Here is a 19910-nt window from a genome sequence, read left to right on the forward strand (position 1 = left end):
TGATGATGATGATATATATATATATATATATAATATATATGTATATATATATTATATATATATATATATATATATATGTATAATATATATGTATATATATATATGTATATATATATATGTATATATATATATGTATATATATATATATATATATATGTATATGTATATATATATATGTATATATATATATATATATATATATGTCCGGCACTTGTTGCCATGATTGATCATTAGCCACTACACACATTTTTTTTCTCTCCTTGTTTTTTCTGTGTCCCTTTCTGTAGAAAAGCGTAGGCTTGAAACGTAAAAGATTTTTTCTATTCCTGAGTGTTATACTTATACATCTGTTTGTTTTGTACACCACCTGTCTTCGTCTTTTGTTTTTTTCATAAACTCTCCTATATATATATTTATATATTTTTATATGTACCTTTTTAATGTATTGGTTACTCTATATATTTTTAATATGTTTGATATATTGAAGATATGTTTGTATATGTGTATATGTATGTGTGTTTGCACTTGTGTGTGTCTATGAAGAAAAGCAAAACCAAAGCCATCACTCGCAAGCAAGTATGACTTGGTAGCATGTACCATGCTTTTGCTAATTGTTTCTTGAACATACATTGACATCCCACTGGAATATGAGAGAGTCAGTGCTGTACCAGCACTCTGTGTGTGTGTGTGTGTATGTGTGTTAGGTGCAGGTTTGGTTCTGTGGTTAAGAAGTTTACTTCTTAACCACATAATTTCAGGTTTAGTGGGTGAATTTGGAAAATGGAAACTGAAAAGAAGCCCATTGTGTGTGTATATTTGTGTCTCCTTATCTTGACATTGCATGAGTGATTGTTGTAAATGAGTGCCATGGTCATACAAGCAGTGTCATTCTTATCCAATATTCTGTGTCTTGCCATAGAGGAATATTAAACTTGCTTGGAAAACAGGTGAGGGTTGCCAACAGGAAGAGCATCTGTTCAGAGAAGGTCTGCTTTGGTAAACTCCATCTGACCCATGCAAACAGGGAAAAGTGGACATTAAATGATTGTGATGCTTATTATTATTATTTGTATGTCATTATCATAAATTTAGTCCATTCTCCATGCTACCATGCTTGTTCCTTCTCGAGCCATGCCTGGCTCATAGGGCCGGTTTGCCGGTTTCCTTGGCGTATAGGTTCCCCACCTGGATGGGACGCTGGTCCGTCGCAGGTGAGCTACAAGATGCAGGAGGAATGAGTGAGAGAAAGTTGTGGCGAAAGAGTCAGCAGAAGTTCGCCATTACCAGAGCCGTGTAGAGCTTAGGTGTTTCACTCATAAACACACACACCGCCCGGTCTGAGATTCGAACCCGCGATCCCTCGACCGCGAATCCGCTGCTCTAACCACTAGGCCATGTGCCTCCACTCCATGCTACCATGGGTTGTACAAGCTGCCATGTTCCAAGTCAGTTCTTATTCAGATGCGTTAGTTGGCATCTCTTGTTTGTATGTGCTATTTATATAATGCGTGTGTATGCATATCTGCATGTGTACTGATATTCATTTTTCTCTCAGTATATTTAAAGGCAGATCCTCATTTGTGCTTTGAGAGATTGAAAAAAAGATGTAGAAAAGAAGAAGATCCTGTTCCAGTGGTAAGAACCTTTACTGTTATATTCCTTAAAAACAGCCTTTTGGCATCTCTTTCCTGAAAAGAATGTGGATATCTGGAACACTGAAATCAAAAATGTAATTGATTTTACTAATTTGAAAATTCTGTTTGCTAAATTTTTTCTGCAAATCAAATTTCAAATTTTTTGATATTTGCACTGTCATTTTTCAGAATGACTTTATCATCATTCATCATTCATTCATTCATTCATTCATTCATTCATTTATCATCATCATCATCATCATCATCATCATCATCATCACTATCATCACCATCATCACCACCATCATCATCGTCATCATCATCATCATCATCATCATCAAGCATCTGTTATCCATGCTGGCATGGGTTGGATAATTTGACCAGGGCTGGTAAGCTGAAAGGCTGTACTAGACTCCAGTCTGATTTGGCATAGTTTCTATGGCTGGATGCCCTTCCTAACACCAACCACTTAACAGAGTGTAATGGGTGCTTTTACGTGCCACTGGCATGGGTGCATTTACGTGCCACTGGCACGGGTGCCAGTCGCATGACACCAGTATCTGCTACAACTATAATTTCACTTGGCTTGATGGGTTTTCTGTTCAAGGGTCCCAGTCATTTATCATTACTTCCGTGAGACCCAACACTTGAAAGGTGCATTTTACATGTCACCGGTACAGGTGCTAATTATGTGACACCAGCATTGGCCACATTACTACATGACATCAGCATTGACCACTGTGCCATGCGACACCAGCATTGGACACATTACCTCTGTTACGCCCAACACTTGAATGGTGTTTTTTTATGTGACACCAACATAAGCCACGACTATGGTTCCACTTGGCTTGACGGGTCTTCTCAAGTACGGTATATCACCAAAGGTCTTGGTCACTAGTCATTGCCTTCGTGAAGCCCGATGTTCGGAGATCATGCTTCACCACCTAGTCCTAGCGCAGTCAACTTGTTTCAGTCATTAGACTTTGACCATGCTGGAGCACCTGCTTATAGAATTTTAGTCAAACAAACCGCCCCCAGTACTTATGCTATTATTCTTTTTTACTGAACCACTAAGTTATGGGGACATAAACTCATCAACACTGGTTGTCAAGCAGTGGTAGGAGACACACATACATATATAAGACGGGCTTCTTTCAGTTTCCATCTACCAAATTCACTCACAAGATTTTGGTTGGCTTGAGACTATAGTAGAAGACACTTGCCGGAGGTGCCACACAGTGGAACTGAACCTGAAACCATGTGGTTGAGAAACAAACTACTTACCAAACAGCCATGTCTGTGCCTGTGTTCAGTTTTCCCATGCTCACTTGGGTCAGACAGGATTTATTGAGGTAGATTTTCTACAGCTGGATGCCCTTCCTGCCACCAACCCTCACCTATAACCAAAAAGGATAATGCTTTCCCATGACCAGATGTGTTTTCATGGAAGATTGGAACTGAAGGATGCTGCTTGCATGATGACACCTGCTTACAACTATTACATGATGTCAAGACAAGAAGATAGTAACACACACAACACATGCATACATGCATGCATATGTATGTACTTACACATGTCCATCCATCCGTCCGTCCATCTATCTATCTTCGAGTTTCTATCTACTACATCTCACAATTTTTTGTTCACCCCAGGTCTGTAGTAAAAGACACTTCCCAAAATGCCAGGCAGTATGACTGAACCCAAGACCACATTATCGGGAATCAGGCTTCTCAACCAAACAGCCGTTCCTGGACTGTAATTTATTTATTCATTTCCATAGTAGCTGGTGCTTTGCAACTTTCAGTATCCCATCACCTACTGTCATTTAGCAATACAGTGTGTTATCTTTCTCAAATTATATCCAGAGAGGTCTTACTTTTAGCTGTGTTGATTTACACATCATCGTCATCATCATCATCGTTTAACATCCATTTTCCGTGCTAGCATGGGTTGGACAGTTCGACTGGGGTCTGAGAAGCCAAGAGGCTGCACCAGGCTCCAGTCTGATCTGGCAGTGTTTCTACAGCTGGATGCCCTTCCTAATGCCAACTACTCCGTGTGTAGTGGGTGATTTTTACGCGCCACCGGCACAGGTGCCAGGGGAAGCTGGCAGCGGCCACGATTGGTTGGTGCTTTTTATGTGCTACCGGCACAGAAGCCAGGCAAGGCGGCGCTGGCATTGGCCACATTCGGATGGTGCTTTTTACGTGCCACCGGCACAGGTATCACAACTATAATTTCCATTTGATATTTATTTTGATGTTGATGTACTTGACTCAATAGGTCTCCTCAAGCACAGCAGGTCATGTGCCACCGGCACAGAAGCCAGTCAAGGTGGCACAGCAGGTCACCCTATGATCCAAGGTAAACACAGCAGGTTGTTCTGCAATCCAAGGTACTTTGGATGGGCTGGGGCTGTGCGAAACTGGTGCAAGAAGCAGCCATGAACTCACATTATTTGTCAGGTCTTTGCAGTCACAGCATATGTTTGTGAAAATGTATAGTGTATTTTTATTTATTGATACCTGCTGCAAATATCACATTTTGACAAATTCTGCTTCTAAACAGGCTTTCAGCTATCAACAAGCTTGTATTAAAATGCAGAGCTCCATCTTTTGTAAGTTAAGGAGAGATGTCACAGTTTGCTGTTGAGGGCAGGACAGCTCAAACATTGCGTCTCTCAACTTGTTCTTGGTTTAATTTCTATTTTGGTAGCTTCTATTACTTCGTTGTTAATTCAGTTTTTGACAACCATTCTCTTCACATGTAAATGTTTATGCTTCATCTATCAGACAGTTTTCTTTTTATATTTCTTCCAGTCTTTGCTAGAAAACCTTCACAAAATCCACGAAGAGTGGCTTATCAAACAATCTTATGGCCCATTACCTGCTCCTGTTAAAGTAAGTATTAAGATATTCTTAGTTATCAATATCATCCTTGAGATATATTGTTTCTATAGTCTATATTTCCATTTTTAGAATTTTTTCTTTTGTTGCTGAAACTTGTTCATTTAATTTAGAATTATTGTATTTCTAGAATTAAGTATGAATCTCATATACCACACTGTATGACAAAAGTTCAATGTTGGAAAAGCTGAAAATAATAGACAATATAGCTGATCCTTAGAGAATTCCATAGGTAATGCAAGTATGGGTTGAGAGAGTTCCATTGAAAGGAATAAAAATAGGATGGCAGAGGAAGATAATTCAGACCCATACAATTGGCTGTAATCCATAGAAAAAGAGGTTTAACATGCTCAAGTGAACTATAGAATGTTAAATAGATAACTAGGGATGCAAATAAGAAAAGAAATTTGCCAATGCAATTTGGATAGAATAGAAAAAGTGTAGTGGTATTCAGCATTCAAAACTGATAGTTCCATAACAAGCAAAAGCCATGACATATGAAATTTCTATATTTGGTGGCATTGGTTCATATCAGGTGATCTTAGCCTACTTTTCAGCCAGTTGCTATCCCAGCACATTTGTGTAGAAAATTCCATATAGTTTCATGCCAAATGAAGGTTGTAAATTGACATGCATGGGAAATACAAATATAGAGAAGGGAGCTAGTACTAGTAGAAGGCTGCAGAAGTTCAAGAGGAGACAGATGAACACAGAGGCTTCATAGAAGATTTTTGGTCATTTATGCCACTCATCTTAGGTTAAACAACCAACTCGCCAAATATGAAGACACATTTTTTCCTCTCTACACACAAAAACACACTCCTGACATTTAATCTCACAGCTTTCAGCAAGTAACCTTTGCAATATCGTTGTGGAAATAAATGTGTTTCACTGAAAGCAAATATTGTAACTTGGCTTTATATGGGCAACAACACACAGCCTAAACAAACATGTAGCTCCAGCTACTATAGTTCGAAAAGGTTTCGCCTTTTACAATGTCATGGTTTATCTATCTATATATATATATATATATATATTTATATTTATAAAAGAGGGTTTGTGTCATCATCATCATCATCGTTTAGCGTCCATTTTCCATGCTAGCATGGGTTGGACGGTTCAACTGGGGTCTGTGAAGCCGGAAGGCTTCATCAGGCCCAGTCAGATCTGGCAGTGTTTCTACGGCTGGACGCCAACCACTCCGTGAGTGTAGTGGGTGCTTTTTACGTGCCACCCGCACAGGTGCCAGACAGAGCTGGCAAACGGCCACGAACGGATGGTGCTTTTATGTGCCACCAGCACGGGGGCCAGGCAAGGCTGGCAACAGACACGAATGGATGGTGCTTTTTACGTGCCACCGGCACGAGGCCAGTCGGGGCGGTGCTGGCAACGGTCACGAATGGATGGTTCTCTTACATGCCACCGGCACTGGTAACTCATCTGCAATTTCCATTGATTGATTTCGATTCTGATCCTCACTTGCCTCAACAGGTCTTCACAAGTAGAGTTTTGTGTCCCAAGAAGGGAAGGTATGCATACGTAGGCTGGCTCCATCCCATGTAGAAGGCCACGGGTTATGGTCTCACTTGTCCTGCCGGGTCTTATGTGTATGTGTGTGTATGTGTATGTTCCTTATGCATTCAAAAACTGAGTTGCCAATTTTGATGTATGGGTATCAAAAGATTCAATAATCTTTCGGCTACCAAATAAACTTTATTTTCATTTACATATTTTCTTCATTATCTCAACAACTAGCTGTAGTAATTTAAAGACACTACTCTACAACAACCAGGTTTCGTTAGAAAGTGAAAATAGTTTCATACTTTCAATTTGAACCAAAAATACAAAGTGTTACATTACGAGAGTGATGATGTGTGAATCATGAAAGTAATGTTTTTCCTAATTAGTCTCATCTGTACTGTAATAAAGAAAGCTGCTTATCATCTGTCTATATATATAAAGGTTACTAAATAAACTATGTTTTTGGCACTGCAACTCTTTTTTTATTACTAAAATAACCTCAGAAACAAGATCCTGTCACACAATTTTGAGGTCATTTTCGGGCAATATTTTGATTTGCTTCTAATGTTTAATTTTTGTCTAATGTTTCATGCATGCATAGAATTCTACTCAGACAAACATTTATGAAAATGTACACATAAATATTGTATTGAAATAAGCCACAACCAAAACAATTTCATTAAAAGACATCCATTTCTCTATATGTTATGAGGAAATGCAGCCACTCACACTCTCTCTCACATGCACATGCTCATATACAAACAAAAAAGATGTTTGCATATGTATTTATGTGTATATGAAAGATAATGTGTGTGAGAGAGAGAGAGAGTGAGTGCCACTTATACATACATACAAAAAGTACATAGATGACAACACACACCTTCCCTCACTCACTCTCTTGCCGTGCTCTCTCTCACATACACACACACACATCCATTTCATATACACGTACATACATCTTTCACTTTCTGCTCTCACTTCAAAGCAAATGTCGTCTTTTCACTTTCTCATCTCTTTCAATTTCTGCTCTCTTCAAATCATAAAAAAATAAAATTTTTTGTAAAAATTAACGAGCAATCATATAATTTCACATGATCGAGCTGACAACTTTGCTGCTTCAAATGAAAGAATGCCATAAAACTCTTCCTTTGGCACGCATGCACACACACACTTGTGTACAAATTATGTTATTTCTTGCTGTGTGCATGCGCAAAATTACAACTCAAATCCAATTGAAATTACCTTTTTCTATTCTGTAATTTGTGTTTGTGATGAGTGTATTTAAAAACATGATCTTCAATATAAACTCAGAAGTTTTCCCAGAAATCCTATCCTTTATCTGTTGTTTCTAGCATGTTTGAGGTGACACTTGCGCCCCACCCCTCACTCTTACCTTACTTTTTTCCTAAATTTCTTCTGATTCCTGTTTTTGATACAAGAAATTAGGATTTCACCCACAATACATGTTCTCAATATTTTAATTTTCTCCCTTCTCACCCTGATTTCTTCATCTTTTTTACTTTTTTCCAAATTTTTTTTCTTGATAATTCATGGAGAAAAAAACAGAGAGTACAAATCTTAAAAAAAATTTTCTTCTTCCTTTTCTTTTCTGAAAAGATACACTAAAATCTCCTTCTCAAACATCCACCTATCAACTCACCACTTTCAAAAAGCTACAAACTCCAAATGTTTCACCTTCAGCATTTTGAATAGTAGGGAAGTTTCTTCAGAAACAATGTCCTTTACCTGTTGTTTCTAGCATGTCGGGTTTTCTAGTGGTGGTCTAGTATTTTTTATGTCTGCTATTTCAGTACAATTCTAAGCATGTGTGAAACATTGGGAGGTTTTAGCTTTTTAAAAGTGGGTAGGTGATGGATGGGTGAGGTGGGTGAAGGGGCATTGAGTGTTTCTTTAAGAAAATTAAACTTTAAAAAAATATTTCCCAGATTCATAATCTCTGTATTTTTCTATGTAGATAAAAAAAAAATTCAAAAAGAAAGTTACAAATTAAGAAATTGCAGTGGGGACGGTGGGGAGAGGAAATTGAAATTTTGAAAAGATTTCTGGGCAAAATCGTATTAGCTCCCTTTTATATTATGAAACAATACATAGTTTGTGATCCTTCTTAAGGACAGAAAGCAGTCATGCAAACCCATGCAAATTGTACCTTCCCCACCTTCACTTTTAGACTAACAATAATTTCCATTACGGCAGTAATCCAGTTCACTACATATCAGCTGTGCTGATTCTGCCCATAAGAAAGGCAAAAATAATACACTGTAGCTGTAGGTCATAACACACAGGCAATGCCAGGATACATTGCTAGTTAGAATAGAGAATCAGAAAAATTAGGAATTGTGGTTAATTATGCTATGGACTAACATTGTTTCAGAGGATAAGAATATTTGCCTAGTGAACCAGATGCAAGACATGAAATGACCCAAAATGTTGGTGTGATTGAGGGGACTTTTAGGAGTGATAGATTACTTTCCGCCTTAATGGCACTTGTGCCGGTGGCACGTGAAAAAACATTTGAGTGAGGTCGTTGCCAGTACCACCTGACTGGCCCCCATGCCGGTGGCATGTAGAAGCACCCACTACACTCTCGGAGTGGTTGGCATTAGGAAAGGCATCCAGCTGTAGAAACTCTGCCAGATCAAGATTGGAGCCTGGTACAGCCATCTGGTTCACCAGCCCTCAGTCAAATCATCCAACCCATGCTAGCATGGAAAGTGGATGTTAAAAGACAATGATGGGTACACTTAATCAGGTTTCTTACAGTCTAGTTTTTGCAATTGTATAAATCTTTAAGGTACATATGGAATACTTCATCATCATATGAATTCAATATTCAGATGTTTTAAATTCATGCCAAGGCTCCACAGGAGCTGAACTACTGGATAATTCATCAGAAAAAGAAAACCTTCAGTAATAAGCTTGCCTTTGTAATGTACTGTAGAATCAATTACTTCATTCCTTGGTCCTTTGGTACTCATTAGTTAAAAGCATTAGCTAGACATAAGCCTAGATCTCTTTACAAGTCTATTGCATACACTTTCCTGCTGGAAGAATTGAGTTCAACACATCAAAATAACAAATGACTCACCAATTCTACAGCATTTATAGTGGTAAGCTAAACCCACTCTGTAGTATCTATTTTCAAGTAAGTGAACCTGAATGTTTTAACCAGAGATACAAACTAGTGACAGTGACTGGATATAAACTGTTAATCTCTCATAATGTCTAATATCTTGTCAGCTATACTATTTGTAAACTCCCAGAAGAAAAAAGGTTGTCCTTACAGAATAGCTGTTTTTATTAAAGGATATTTTCACATAATAGTTGTTATTATTTTTTAATTTCAAGTTTCATCGAAAGCATTTTCATTGAATAAATTTCATTAAAATTATTTTTCAAAAATATATTCTTTTCCCAGTTTGTTTGAAATTTAAATATTGCAGTAATATTTTTAACTTTATGAAGGCGGCAAGCCAGCAGAATTGTTAGCAATGCCAAGCAAAACGCTTAGTGGCATTTTACCCATCTTAATATTCTGAGTTCAAATTCCAAAATCGTCTTTGCCTTTCATCCTTTCATGGTTAATGAAATAAGTACCAGTCTAATCTGAAATTGCTGGCCTTGTGCCAAAATTTGAAATCAGTATTTTAAACTTTTCACTCAAGTTTTAAAAGTATTATAAAAAATTATACATTCCAGGTTATTGACACAAATCTGCATTTAGAAAAATTATTTAATGTCTATGAAGAGGAAAAATCACAGATTTTGTGCCGGGCATTATAAATGCATGCATAATACCCATGTTTGATAGTTTTGCGTCAACATATGATGATGTAATGTAAGTATTATTTTTTAATCAATGCATTTTATGACTAAAGAAAATACAATATATATTGAATATAATGAATATACCATTTTGCATCTTGATAAATAAAGTATACTCAGCCTTCAAATAAAATCCTCATCATCAAACTTATTATTAATGGTAATTTGCATGTTAGTTAAAGGCTAAATTCATAATCAATATATGCATCATCTGGTTTACTAATTGATAAGAAATAATTTTATATTTGAGCTGTGAATAAGCACTTGCATGGTTGTGTGGTTATGAAGCTGGCTTTGCAACCACATGGTTTCGGGTTCAGTCCTACTGCATGGCACTTTGGGCAAGTGTCTTCTATAGCCTTAGGCTAACCAATGCCTTGTGAGTGAACTTGCTAGTACAAGATAATCATGGCTTGAACACTTTCAGTCAAATGTCTGCTTGATCAAGGTTAGCCTGTGACAAAACAATAACTCAGTGCTTTAACATTTCTCATTTTTAATCATTGAATCATAATTTCTCACATTGGTAAAAAAAAATGTCACAAAGTGGTGTAGCTAATTGAATTGATTGCCAGTATATTGATTATTTATTTTATTGACCTAGGAGGGATGATAACTGAAATCAGCCCCAGTGTGGTTTGAACACATTGCTGAAAAGGACGAAATACTGCAAATTGCTTTGTTTGGATGCAACGTGATAGATCTGGATGAACGAGGGTATGTCATTTATGAAGTCACAAATGGCAACGAAAATGCTCTTGCAGAACAACTCATTGAATGATTGACCAATGATTAATCAAGCATTTGATTAGTCAATTGGTTAATTAGTGAACTAGTTGACTGATAATAATAAAAAGTTAAATAGATCCAGTGTACTTGTTTTTATTGGTAAAATGACTGTCCCAAGATACAACAATTTGTTTCGTGCCCCCTCAGTTGTGCCATCCATTCTAAACACATAAGAATGGTAATGGTTAAAACTCTATGCAATCTCTCAACCCACTAGTAATAATATCAAAATCAAAGAAAATTAGTAATACACCACAACTGCCACCACCACCACCACCAGAAAAGATAAAGCATTTTACTACTGTTTGTCATCATTTTAACATCCACTTTTCCATAATGATATGGGTTGGCGGGAATCTGCTGAAGTGGATTTTCAGTGGCTGGGTGTTCTTCCCATCACCAATCCTCCCCTGTTTCCAAATAAAGTAATATTTCTCCATGACCAGACAGGTTTTCACAGATTAGAAAAAGACACTGATTGCATGATGGTGGCACTCACATCTATCACAAAGTCAAGGTAAGAAGACATTAACATGCATGCACACACGACAGCCTTCTTTCAGTTTCTGTCTACCAAATCCACTCACAAGGCTTTGGTCAATCCAAAGACACTTAGCCAAGGTGCCATGCAGTGGGACTGAACCCAGAACCATATGGTTAGGAAGCAAACTTCTTACTTTTATTTATCTTTTGGTCAGGAGGAAAGACAGTTTCCCTGATCCTCTACTGTACCTTGGAGACTGCTGGAAGGGAGAGAGTTACCCTCAAATCAGAGACCTGGCTCAAATTCTTGCAAGAGTGAAGTTAAGAGTGATGCTTTGGCCACTCCATGCATTTCTCTCCATGACACATACGTCACTGTATTGTTCACCCCTCCTATGCCACACCCTTGCTATCCGAGGTGGAAACACAGTACTGGCCCTTGTCAGGGAAGACTGCCGACATCCATTGTTGATGCCGCCAATGTCGGTGCTGTGTAGCCCACTGTAGTCGTGCATGATGGTAGCAGATGGTGAAGACAGGTCCTGATGCAGGGTGACAGCAATGTAGGTTGCTGGCGGCCAGTTGACATTGTACTATGTCATCACTGATGGGTCACTGTCCAGTGCTAGTGGTCTTGCGAACTGTCACACTGGCTGGTCTGAAGCAATCATGGAGGTGTTGCATGTGGATGAAGTGGTCCTGCCTGGGCATGGTCACCTAGGGGTGCCCTCTGCGGGCACAGTCTGCAGTGATGTTGGTGTTGTATCACTGTTGCAGGCAACAGATGGTGCTGGCAACAGATGGTGCTGGCAACAGATGGTGCTGGCATGGGTATTGTAAGGTTTCGCAACCAGGGCATGCTGCCCTGCTTGCAATCGGCCAATAGTTTGTTCTCTTTGCACTGCTGACAATCAAGTCATACCTGGTGTGTCCAAATTATGAATGCCAGGAATGCGGGTTGAGTTTATTTTTATACTCATAACCTCCACGAGATGCGTATGCATTTCAGTTTTCATAACAATTGTTTGCAACTGCCACCCACGGCATTCAACAAAGCTGCGTTTTGGTGTCTCGTTTCAGGGAAAGTTGAAAGGTTACCTGCAATCTGGGTCTCAACCATAAACCAGCATGTCTTGGAATATTTACACTCAATCCCCAAAATAAATTTTCAGAATTTGTCATATAAAAATGACATTTTAAAAAATTACATTTCTTTTGCAGTTCAGTGTGTGTGTTTATATATATATATGTATATATATGAAATTTTGAATTTAGTTCATGGACGCCCAGTACTACCTTTGCAAACCACAGGTTAGGAATCACTGATTTAGAACAAAAGTTGTAACACAGTGAGAGAGATGAAGATGACTCCAAGAAAGAAGGACAGTGGCTGAAGTTGTAGATAACATATTTATCTATTACATATAATTAAAGCCAAACCACGACAGGCAGGCTTGCATAAAAACAGTCAGAAAGCATATGAAGTAATGACAGCTATATTTTCTTGTAAAAGGGTAGATAGTGTTGAACTTACGTATTCTCATGTTCCCCGTTGTAACAGCAGTAACTAAATTGATTAAACGAATGAGTGAGAAAGTAATTGGTGGACAGGACAACTGTATCGTTTGTTGAATTCCATAGCTGTCCCTCTACGATGTTCTGCCAAGATGGTATTTCGAACCAGTCAGTTACTGTCACTGCCTTTCTGTTTGCAGAGCGCTAGTATTTATAATGGCCCATTCCACTAGAAAGATGGATATACCATTATATGAATAACTTATATACATTTAGGTCACCTACTATCCATTTGAACTTTTCCTGACACTACGTGGTTGTGGGTCAATTGGAAACACATCAATCAATGTTCTTTTGACAGAGATTTTCCCACTTGGTCAACAAATAGTGGGTGGATTTGACAAGCAAGAAATCTTAGATTTGATTTCGAATCTCAGCAAGGCAGGGCCAAGTGAGATCCCTATAAGGTGATATGGCACAATATTCAAATATATTGTAGTCACCACTATCTTTGTTTTGTTTTCAGATGTTTTAATATATTTTACAGTTTTTATTTACTACCAACAAATACTGTTATATTTAGGATAAAGTTATAGATTTCTCATGGATAACTAATCTGAAACAGTTTGAGAGAAAAAAAAACAAAACAAAATAACTAACGCTACATTAATGTTATGTCAATACTAACAGATGACTAACCACCAGGTTTTTTGTTCGAGATCTCTTGTCTGAGATTTTTGTTTAACTTCTCCATTTATTTAGCTAACACCATCCTCATAACCTCCTTTAAAAAGACTAATTTATAATGAAATATTACAGAGGGTATACATTACAATGATTTTGCTAAGATCAGAAAAAAAAAAAAATTTATTTGGAGGATGAATTTTTATATAATTTTCTCCCCTATCTAACTTTGTTACCCCAAATTTACCTAACTTTAGGATTTGTTTTTTAAATCTTGTCAGCATAATCATAATCTACACCTACAGAAAATGTATTTCTGTAAAGTTTTGTTACAAATTATGCATTTTAAAGGGAGTTATGAAGAAGCAAGAGTGTGGGGTGGACACCAAACTGTTAAGTAATGTACATTTCGTTGCGAGTATAGGACAAAAGCCCCATAGTTAAAGTGTGAAAGTGGACAAGAGCCCCATAGTTGAAGTGTGAAAGTGAACAACAGCCCCACGGTTATATTTTTCAGTTATTTTTTTAGTTTTTTTCACCTTTTACTTGTGGCCATACCAATAAGGCAACTTTACGATGCCCTGTCGAGTAGGAGGGCACCGCGGGCAAGAGCCTGGGTGAAAAACTTTTAGTTAAACGTATCAACCCCAGAATTTTTTCTTCCTTTTTACTTGTTTCAGTCATTAGACTGTGGCCATACTGGAGCACCATTTTGAAGAATTTTTAGTCGAATGTAGCAACCCCAGAATTTTTTTTAATGGTTTTCAATAGCACATGAAGTTAAGCTTAGAAGGTCTTTTCATATGCTAGAAATAACAGCCAAATCTCTTGAAATTTTTTTGTAACCCCCTCCGTTATATTTTTTGGTTATTCTTCATTTTTTTTAATATCTTCTAAAAATCTTTTTACCTGTTTCAGTCATTGAACTGTGGACATGCCTTGAGGAATTTTTAGTTGAATGTATTGACGTCAGAACTTTTTTCTTTTAACTTGTTGCAGTTATTAGACTGTGGCAACCACCATGAAGAATTTTTAGATGGCTGCATGGAACCCAGAATTTTTTTTAAAATCCTAATCAAACCCCTTCTGAGATATATTTTTTCCCTTTGTACTTGTTAAAATCATTAGATTGCAGCCATGCTGGGGTGCCACCTTGAAGAATTTTTATAGTGAAATGTATCGACCCCAGAATTTTTTTAGGTGATTTTCAACCAACGCATGAAGTTAAGCCTCGAAGATCTCTCCACATGCTAGAGATAACAGTCAAATCTCTTGAATTTTTTTGTTTTTAATTTCAAGTAAAAACAGAAATTGCAGTTATAAAAAAAAAACTTTTATTTTCCAAAATTCCAATTATTAAGTAATCAAATATAAGTTGAATAAAATAAACAGAACATAATAGTCTTTACCACTCAATGTATATATTTTCTGAATTCTAAGAAAAGGGCCACTTTGAAGAATTTTTATAGTGAAATGTATCGACCCCAGAATTTTTTTTAGGTGATTTTCAACCAGCACATGAAGTTAAGCCTCGAAGATCTCTCCACATGCTAGAGATAACAGCCAAATCTCTTGAATTTTTTTGTTTTTAATTTCAAGTAAAATAGAAATTGCAGTTATAAAAAAAAACACTTTTATTTTCCAGAATTCCAATTATTAATAATAATAATAATAAAAAAACATTGTGTACAGTGCTTAGGTGCACTACAACTCATCTAAAGTGTATGAGTCTTTACCACTCAATGTATATATTTTCTGAATTCTAAGAAAAGGGAAAACATTTACTTCAAGAAATGTGCTTTACAAGTCAAAAACATTCATCGGCAGCATCGTCATTATCTCAACTACCAACAACAACAACAACCTCATTCATCATCATCATCAAGCTAAGTAAAATCACTGCCATCCATACAAACAGGAATGTCCCCTACGTTCGTCTCTCTGCTAAGGTGTATTATTCTTGCGGGCTCGTGGCTGCTGGTTCCACTTAGAAGCGCGTGTGTCTATACACAGAAAATGGGTGATGTACATATTCTTTATCTCCGCCCACTTCACGTAATTGTTTTGACTGCTTGAGTAACAACAATTCCCCCATGTATAGATAAAAACATGTTTTCAAAAAAGAAAAAAACAAAAACAAAACGGAAGGCCTATAGTGCAACCAACCGCTAAGGTATCTTTTGAAAACTGAAAGCAAATTTGTGTTGAGGTTCATTTAAAGTTCATTTTATGACAACCTGATTCTGTGCCCTATGTCATTCAAAAAATTCCTCTATGGTTTTCCTTTCATTCACATAGTCCAGACATAGGTTCTTCAAACGTTGTCCATACTCCTCTGTGACAGTATCACTCATTTTCTTGGAGGTTCGCCACGAGAATCTTTAACCAGTGCTTCTGATACAAGAGCATCTATTCGAATGCCTTCAATGGCTTTCCAGATGGTTGGGTGGGCATACCCCACAAGTTCATGGAAATAAAAATTCCAGCTCTCGCATAAATGTTGGTGCGACCGTCATTATCAACAGTTGCCTGGTGGGCATTCCATAACTGCGGTGGAAACAAGGGAGGAATCTTTCTCATGCGTACTAGAGGAATTATTCCATCAAGAAGGGCTGGTGCCTAGATGCGACGTTAAGTGCCGAATACATGTGCTACTGAAATAGTCCACAAGATCTTTCAGTCCTTCAACATCAGGTAACCCTTTGGCCACTTTGTCTACAGGTGGAAAAGCCAGTCCATCCAACATTCTACAAAAATGTTTTACTCGGTCTTCATTTCTTTATACAGAGGTCAGTCCCACACTTTGTACCTTGTATTTGTACCTTTCTCCAGCGATTTGTGTACCCAAGCTTTACCAGGTGCTCATGAACGACGGATTTTGATAGGTTGAGGCTTTCTGCTAATTCTCGGGTTGTGCAATGTGGGTTATTCTCAATTAATGACTTGATTTGGTCATCATCTATAGTGGATGGTCTGCCCGATCGCCCTTTATCAATAAGGCTACAATCTCCAGCTCGGAACCTTGCGAACCACTTCCGAACTGTTCTTTCGGATAAAGAAACATCACCGTAAACTGCGCATATTTCTTTGGTTACTTGTGAGGCACTTTTCCCTTTACGGAAAAAGAAAAGCATCAAGTGCCGAAAATGAACTTTCTTATCTTCCATTCTAAAGGGTTACAGAATTAACACAGGTTATAGAAACATAAACCTTCTTCCACGAAAAGATAGCTTAAATTCTGCTCTAAATGGAGGTGTAGTCAAGTCCTATTTTATGGAATCAACCATGTTCTAAAATAAGTCGAAAGGTAAGATACTATAAATCGGCACGAACTTTCCGGACAACCCAATACTTAGGGTCAGATGGTAGAAAACAGCTACGAGATGATACGTGTGGTCCCAGAATTGTTGAAATCGCATTGGATTGCATCCCAGATGATTGCATTCATCCAAGGAGTTCTTCAGATGTAGATTGCGACTTTCCCGACAAAAAGGCATATATGTATGTTACGGCTGATAAACTAAGAGGGACTCGAATGATGAATACTTGTTGGAAAATTTTTGGAGCTGTTTTAAAAGTCCTATCCATAAATTATGTTGTACTGCGGGCGAAATGCTCAAGTGCTTGGTTCATAGCAGTCGATTCCGACCCGTTTTAAAAAGTAATTGGAATATTCGTATTTTAGATATAAAACATCAATAGGATTATCAATTGTTTTGTTTCTGTCGTAATATAATGAATTAACTCGGAGTAAAATACCAATTAAAAACTTTAATACGTGATAGATGTATTTATTCAGTGGATCCGAAACTCTGTAGCAAAATGGGAGGGGGGTATATTCCCATATAAATAAAGCCGCACACGCCATTTCTGTCCTTTACGCAGTAGTCGCATACTTGTTCACTTCGTTTTAAAGTCGCTTGAAGTTAATATTCAGAAGAAATTTGAAATGGCTGGTAAAAAGAATAAGGAAAAGGTATGTTATTTTATTATTTTTCTATTTTATTCGAGGATAATATCTTTTGAAGATAGAATAAGCTGGTTAAAATTGAAATATACAACTTGAAAGCTAGCCAATTGTGGAGAGTCCACGTGTTCAAGCACATGTAATAAGAGACGAGATTATTTCGAAATATTTCGCCAACAGCAAGTTAATCATTTCGAATTAACAAAAAATAATCACTATAATATCAAGTAAATGGTCCTACGAAATGAATTTTGCAGTTTTAGTTGTAAAATTATTTGATTAGCTGTGGAAGTTATTAAAAATATTAAAACCTATTCCATGTGGTTTGTGACCTTATTAAAGACGAACGCAAAGTGATTATTTAATCAAGTGCTGTTTATTTAATTTATTAAATTCTGTCTCCACTTTTTGGACTGAGCTTCGGAATAATTACCTTCTTGCTCAAAACAGCTTATGTTTTCGTAGAATCGTAATCTGTATTTAAACATCCAGAAATTTTCGGAAGAAGTCATGGAAAAAAAAAAAAAATCTACTTGTGTTTTCCAAAATGGAGAAAGAAGCGAAGTTAATTTTTGCAGAATCGGAATGCCCTATATTTAAATGTTTAAAAATTAAATTGAAAGTAACTGCTTGTTGTAAATCTTAAAGAGTACTATCAATATCTCCGTATTTATAGCCTATTTGAATTTATTAAAAAGCTAAAAGAATTTGAAAAATATTTTGTATAAAGATCGGTGAAAGAGTGATAATATGGGACAAAGCGACGTAATTAAAATTGGTTACTGGTAATTAGGGGAATGTAAAAAAAAAAAATTGGCTTTTCTCAAAATCAGTAAATTCTTAATCAAGTAATGATATCTCCGTATTTATAGCCTATTTGAATTTATTAAAGACCTAAAAGAATTTGAAAAATATTTTGTATAATCTAGAGATCGGTAAAAGAGTGATAATATGGGACAAAGCGACGTAATTAAAATTGGTTACTGGTAATTAGGGGAATGTAAAAAAAATAAAAAATTTGGCTTTTCTCAAAATCAGTAAATTCTTAATCAATTGGATTTTCTAAGATATATTTTTGTTGAAAAGGCGTCGCTGCCATTGCTGTTTTTCTACGATTCTAATTTGTGTCATGGCTGGGGCGTCCACGTGGGTGAGCTATGCCGAGTGGAATGTTGCGCTAGTGTTCAAGGAGAGCCTCCTGCTTGACTGATTTCACATATACATTGCGGCGGTTATCGATACAAAAGGCGATTCAGACAAAAATACTTTATTTTTGTGTTGTAGTGAATTAAGAATTACAACATATCTTTTCTCATCGATTGTTACAATATGTTTGTGTGTGAAATCGACAACAGTAATTTTTACTCGTAGAGGTCAAGCTGTGAAACGAATAAACAGTTGAAGCGAAGATACTTCGTGGTTTCGAGTTCAGTACTACTACTCACTAGTATGGGCAAGGGCAATTGTCTGTTGTGGTCTCTGGTCAGTTGTTGTCATGTGAGCGAATTTGGTACGCAAAAGACCGACGTATATATATATATATATATATATATATATATATTATATATATATATATATATATAGCAGTTCGGCAAAAGAGGCCGATAGAATAAGTACTGGGCTTACAAAGAATAAGTCACGGGGTCGAGTTGCTCGGTTAAAGGTGGTGCTCCAGCATGACCGCAGTCAAATGACTGAAATAAGTAAAAGAGTATATATATGTATGTTTGTGCAATTTCTATTGACTAAAGAGTAATTTGTTTGAAGAACCACTGCATCATAGCAAGAACGATTTCCATTAAATTGAAATTCCATAACAGACGATCGTTTGTTTCCATACTGAAAGATGAGATTGCATCACTTCTAACTGATCTGGTGCAATAATGAGTTTACCTCAATGAAATTCCAGTCCACCACGAGGTGGGCTTGTGAGAATTGAATTAGCTGCGGAGAAATTGATGTATTAAAAAGAAAAATCAGATGACACTTTGAAACTTGTGCTACATCATAAAGAACTAATTAGACAGATGCAAACTACTTTCTCTTTTACTTGTTTCAGTCATTTGACTGGCCATGCTGGAGCACCGCCTTTTAGTCGAGCAATTCGACCCCAGGACTTATTTGTAAGCCTAATCGGTCTCTTTTGACGAACCGCTAAGTTACGGGGGCGTAAACACCAGCATCGGTTGTCAAGCGATGTTGGCGGGGAAAGACAGACAGACACACACACATGTGTATACATATACAACGGACTTCTTTCAATTTCCGTCTACCAAATCCACTCTCAAGGCTTTGGTCGGCACGAGGCTATAAGTAGATGACACTTGCCCAAAGTGCCACGCAGTGGGACTAAAGCCGGAACCATGCGGTTTGTAAGCAAGCTGCCACACAGCTACTGCTACATTATTACATGCTGGCAAACTTGAAGTTGATAATGGAGCGGAAGCAACTGACGCATTCATTGTTTCTGTTGGATGGGTGCATTTATTCCAAAAACTTAGAAGTGCTTTCGAAAATTTTTTTTTTAATATTGATATAGTAGGGGGGGGGGTTAATTCGAAATATGT

The 19910-nt window shown here is 37.1% G+C and overlaps 1 protein-coding gene across 4 annotated transcripts in view; it reads left to right on the forward strand.

The window, feature by feature from the left end:
* The window catches only part of LOC115212333 (thymidine kinase 2, mitochondrial-like), a 35596-nt gene extending 24841 nt beyond the window's left edge, over positions 1–10755 (forward strand). For all 4 annotated transcript variants that reach the window (XM_029781197.2, XM_036503252.1, XM_036503251.1 and 1 more), the window contains exons 8-11: positions 1556–1635; positions 4455–4535; positions 9780–9918; positions 10510–10755. In XM_029781197.2, coding sequence (XP_029637057.1) covers positions 1556–1635; positions 4455–4535; positions 9780–9863 — 245 coding nt within the window. In that variant the 3' untranslated portion in view covers positions 9864–9918; positions 10510–10755. The remainder of the gene's footprint in view (positions 1–1555; positions 1636–4454; positions 4536–9779; positions 9919–10509) is intronic.
* Positions 10756–19910: the final 9155 nt, after the last annotated feature.

Source organism: Octopus sinensis, linkage group LG5 (genome assembly GCF_006345805.1).
Source record: "Octopus sinensis linkage group LG5, ASM634580v1, whole genome shotgun sequence".
Lineage (NCBI taxonomy): Eukaryota > Metazoa > Mollusca > Cephalopoda > Octopoda > Octopodidae > Octopus > Octopus sinensis.